Source organism: Miscanthus floridulus, chromosome 17 (assembly GCF_019320115.1).
Source record: "Miscanthus floridulus cultivar M001 chromosome 17, ASM1932011v1, whole genome shotgun sequence".
NCBI classification, from domain to species: domain Eukaryota; kingdom Viridiplantae; phylum Streptophyta; class Magnoliopsida; order Poales; family Poaceae; genus Miscanthus; species Miscanthus floridulus.
The window spans coordinates 28,707,577-28,712,049 of NC_089596.1; the positions used below are offsets into that span (position 1 = coordinate 28,707,577).

At 41.8% G+C, this 4,473-nt stretch overlaps 1 protein-coding gene across 1 annotated transcript; it reads right to left on the minus strand.

Moving 5' to 3' along the window:
* Nucleotides 1-1,081: 1,081 nt before the first annotated feature.
* Nucleotides 1,082-3,956, minus strand: LOC136515478 (uncharacterized). The gene is made up of 6 exons (XM_066509055.1): nucleotides 3,651-3,956; nucleotides 3,008-3,555; nucleotides 2,611-2,680; nucleotides 2,472-2,522; nucleotides 1,627-2,365; nucleotides 1,082-1,557 (listed from the first exon to the last, which is right to left on the minus strand). Exons 1-6 carry the CDS (start codon nucleotides 3,954-3,956, stop codon nucleotides 1,082-1,084), a joined length of 2,190 nt encoding a protein of 729 aa, XP_066365152.1.
* Nucleotides 3,957-4,473: the final 517 nt, after the last annotated feature.

Sequence of the window (4,473 nt, forward strand, 5' to 3'; positions counted from 1 at the left end):
CCACCCCGGTCACTCTTTTCTTTGCTTTTACCCGGTTAGGGTTAGGATTACACAGAGGCAACCGGCTCTGGTACCATTGTTAGGATCGATGTGTGTACCTCTGTGACCGTAGGATCGGGTAAGCTCTTTCTCGCCTTCACTGTTGCTGCACAGCAGCAGCGTAGACGCTGGTGTAGGGGCAGCTCTGGCTCGGTGGCGAGACGGCGGTCCGGTGTGACCTGCAGGGGAACGACGGAGGTTGTTGGGGGCACATCCCGTCGCTGGCAGTAGCTCTTTGGATCGGTTTAGGGTTTCTCTGTAGGTGGGTGGCGGCTCCGTTGAACCTCGTAGTCCGAGCCCTCACCCCCACCTTCTTTTTTATGTGTGCTGTGTGACAGGGGCCCACCAACCAGATTAGGGTTAGGCTCTCCCGATCAAGTAGCAGAAATAAGGACCCAATAGGCCGTTGGGCCTATTGGTGGAGATCAACTAACACTCCAGCTACTCCGTGCGAGGATACTAAGGGGCTGTTTGGCATGACTCCAACTCTGGGTAGAGCTGCTCCACTCCAGAACTCCTGGTGGAGTCAGCTCTGGGTGGAGTTGGAGTTGTCTGATGGAGGTGTTTGGCTGGGAGGGTGTCCCCAGCTCCAGAAAAGAGGAGTTTAAGGGTAGATTGCCATTGTTGCCCCTGGTTCGATTTGAACTACTTCTCATAAATATGAAATGAAAGTAAATGCAGTGAAGTACTACTGTTGTACTATGCCAAGAAGATTTTAGAAGGCACACTTTCATTTGACTGTCATCGATATGTGGCAACTACCGTGAAAAATGAAGAGGGTAGCTGCTGCACTAGCTGATTGGTGAAAAGATCTGTGGCAACTACCGTGAAAGTACATGCACTAGCTGATTAGTGAAGCTGGCGGCCGGTTCAGAGTGGCAGAGCAGCATTGCATTGCATTTGCATTTGGATTTTCAGATTTTGATTCAAAATTAAACAGAACAAGGCAGTTCAGCAAATGGTTGCAATGATTGATCTGAGTACACATAGATCCAAAATAAGTTCATAGTTCCAAAATAAGGTCGTTACAATAATCATTGCACTAATTCCATGCTAAGGCGACGGATGTAGCCATATTATCACGAAATGTGTCCATAGTCACAAAGCTTGATTCCGAAGTTGATCCATCGGAGGCATGTTGAGACACGGCATACTTGTTGTACCTTTCCGGAATAGTAGGCATGAAGGTAGGATCTCTATCAAAATTAGCAAAGTCCACATCAACACTAGCATGTTCACGTATGAAATTGTGTAGGACCATGGTAGCAGCAACAATCTTCTTTTGTGTGGCCATTGAATAACCGGGCATCTTGTAAAGGATTTGCCATTTCATTTTTAATACTCCAAATGAGCGCTCAATAACATTACGAACAGATGAGTGTATACGGTTGAACTTCTCTTTTGGATTATTTGGTTCCATACCTCGATGCCACTCGGGTAAGTGGTATCTTTCACCCTTGTATGGAGCTAGGTACCCCGGACGATTAGGATAGCCCGCATCTACAACATAGTACTTGCCTACACATATGTAAAACAAGATAAGTTTGTGCATACAAATATGAAAAAGAACGTAAGCAAAATATTTACCTTGAGGTGGATGTGGGAAGACATCTACATCTGCTTCCAATGCATGGTACAATACACTAGTGTCATGCAAAGAACCCGGTTGACCCGCAGCCACATACGTGAAGCGCATATCAAAATCACAAACGGCAAGCACATTTTGAGTTGCAATTCTAGTCTTACCAATATATCTCACTTGTTCTTCAGGTGATAAAAACACACGAACATGGGTTCCATCAAGTGCACCAATGCAATCCTTAAAATGTGGATATGCTCTCTTGTCATTCCTAATCCTCTTGTGCACATTGCGGAAATTAGGATCTGTTGGTCTCAAGAAATCTTGTGCCATGGCAACCACACAATCTAAAACTTCATGAAATTTTCTACTAATGGTTTCACCTGAGTGTTTGAACTTATTTTGTCCTCTTCTATTTGACTCACACCCACCACATGTGAATAGGAAAATGGCCAACATCTCATATGTATTAATGTGTTTCGACGGTTTTAATCCGTACCTCTCAACCAACACATCATGAAGATCATGAAAAATAACCTCATTCATCCGAAGCATGCGATGACACTCCCCTGGAGTGTTAACCGTCTCCATCAGCCATCCCATTCCACTTTGTTGTGAAAACATAAACCTCGGCGGTGCCTTGTCCATATACAATTCATGATAACTTTGTGCTAGTTTTGCACTGCTCTCAACCATTTTAAAAAAAAATTCCCCATCACTAGAATCATCAGACTCACTTGAAGACATCTGTGAACATTGACATAAATGAAATGTAAGATACAACTGCCATACAACTGCAAGAAAATGAACTACACAAATATGAACTGCAAGAACTTGAAGACATCTGCCATACAGAAAATGAAAATGAACTACACAAATATGAACTGCAAGAACTTGAAGACATCTGCCATACAGAAAATGAAAATGAACTACAACTGCCATACAGAACTACACAAATATGAACTGCAAGAACTTGAAGACATCTGCCATACAGAAAATGAAAATGAACTACAACTGCCATACAGAACTACACAAATATGAACTGCAAGAACTTGAAGACATCTGCCATACAGAAAATGAAAATGAACTACAACTGCCATACAGAAAAATGAACATTGACATAAATGAAAATGAACTACAGAAAGCTTTTTACTTGTCATACAGAACTGCCATACAGAACTACAACTGCCATACAGAAAAATGAACTACAACTTTCATCGATGGGGAATTTTCTGTATGAACTACACAAATGAACTGTTTACTGCCATACAGAAAGTACAGAACTGCCATACAAAAAATAGAATGTAGCTAGAACTGCCATACAAAAAAAATAGACTGTTTACTGCCATACAGAACTGCCATACAGAAAAATCTCACTACCATTTCTACTTGTCATATTTATCATTGTACTTCCTCCTAAGCCAAGTGAACCTAATCTCATTAGTAGGCAAGGTCATGAACATCTCCCTTTGCTCCTTCTTCACAAACAGTTCAGTTGCAATGTAATGTTCATTGCTATCATAGCCGGCCCCACAAGCAATCACAACCTCCATCACTTCATCAATAGAGTATTTTCCATGTCTCTTCGAAACATATTCATTGGCTGAACTTGCCATACTGTTTACTGCTTCTTGAATTAGGAGTGCATTTCCAGACTTCGCCTTCTTGCCACTTTTTTCAACAGGCCTAGCCAATCTCTTGCCACTTGCAGGTGGAGGAGAAATACCAATATCCTCCTCTTGTGTTTCAGGACTGACATCATCATCTTGTGGATCAAAATTGGTTGCCTCCTCTTGTGTCTCATCAACATTTTCAACATTCACAACATGAGGAGACCAATGATCAATACCAATAGTAGTGATGTCAGCAAAACACTTGGCTAAGTCATCTTCATTCTCAAGGCCCTTCTTTTTGAACTTTCCACAGCCCGGAATGTCCTGAAATAAGCAGAACAACACATATTATTATAAAGTATTACAAACAGATTTGTCATATGGAAAACAAATATAGCAAAAATCTTGAACCAACTTACAGCTCTAGCTTTTTTCCACCATTCATCATCCATAGCAATAGTCTTCTTTATAGGATCCCAACCAGTCCCTGTTTGGCTCAGCATTAGTTTCTTCCATGCCTTGAAATCTTCCTTCAACTTGTCCCATTTGTTCTTGATCTGAACCTTGGTAGCCACAATTCCAGTCCTTTCTTTGAACCCTTTCTCAACCTCAGCATAACCAAGTGCATTCAAGTGTGTGTTTGGCCGATTTCCTTTTTCAACTTGTTCGGCAAACAACATACATAGTACTCGAGTGTTCTCCGAGTTCCAATCAATTTCAGGCATCTATCGAACTCACAAATTTCATATTAGACTCTAATCTATCCAACAGGTGATGCCATGATGGGCAATAGAACTTTCACTTCAAACAATTTCATGACAGATAACCAACTTATGGTATATAAATGATGAAAAAACAGTTTGTGTGTAAACAAGAGAGTACTCCATTAGGTACAGATATCATTATAATGCAGTTAGGTAAATGCGTGATGGAAGGATGGAATTTCATCATTGCCAGAATGACACTTCCCAGTTCCCCTACTAGGTGAGGTGAACCGTGAACCACAGCATGTGTTTCAACTTTCAATTCCCCCAACAACCTAAATTTCATTCAAGTTTCAGAAACAATTCCATGGCTACCACTACCACTACCATTCAAGTTTCAGAAACAATTCCTAGGAGATTCGGAGACCTGGCTAGGCGTATCCATTCAAGTTTCAGAAACGAAAACTCTGATTTCCATGGCTACCACTACCAGCAAACAAAAAAGGCCGCCCCCTCACCCCGAGCAGAACCGGTCCCA

Bases quoted from the DNA above. Each gene is read 5' to 3' on its own strand.
- LOC136515478 (XM_066509055.1), bottom strand. From the start codon at position 3,956: ATGCCTGAAATTGATTGGAACTCGGAGAACACTCGAGTACTATGTATG. The intron at 2,681-3,007 runs GTAGAAATGGTA...TCTGTATGGCAG, and splicing joins TACAATGATAAATATGACAA to ATGTCTTCAAGTTCTTGCAG. The intron at 1,558-1,626 runs GTAAATATTTTG...ACATATGTGTAG, and splicing joins CTTCCCACATCCACCTCAAG to GCAAGTACTATGTTGTAGAT.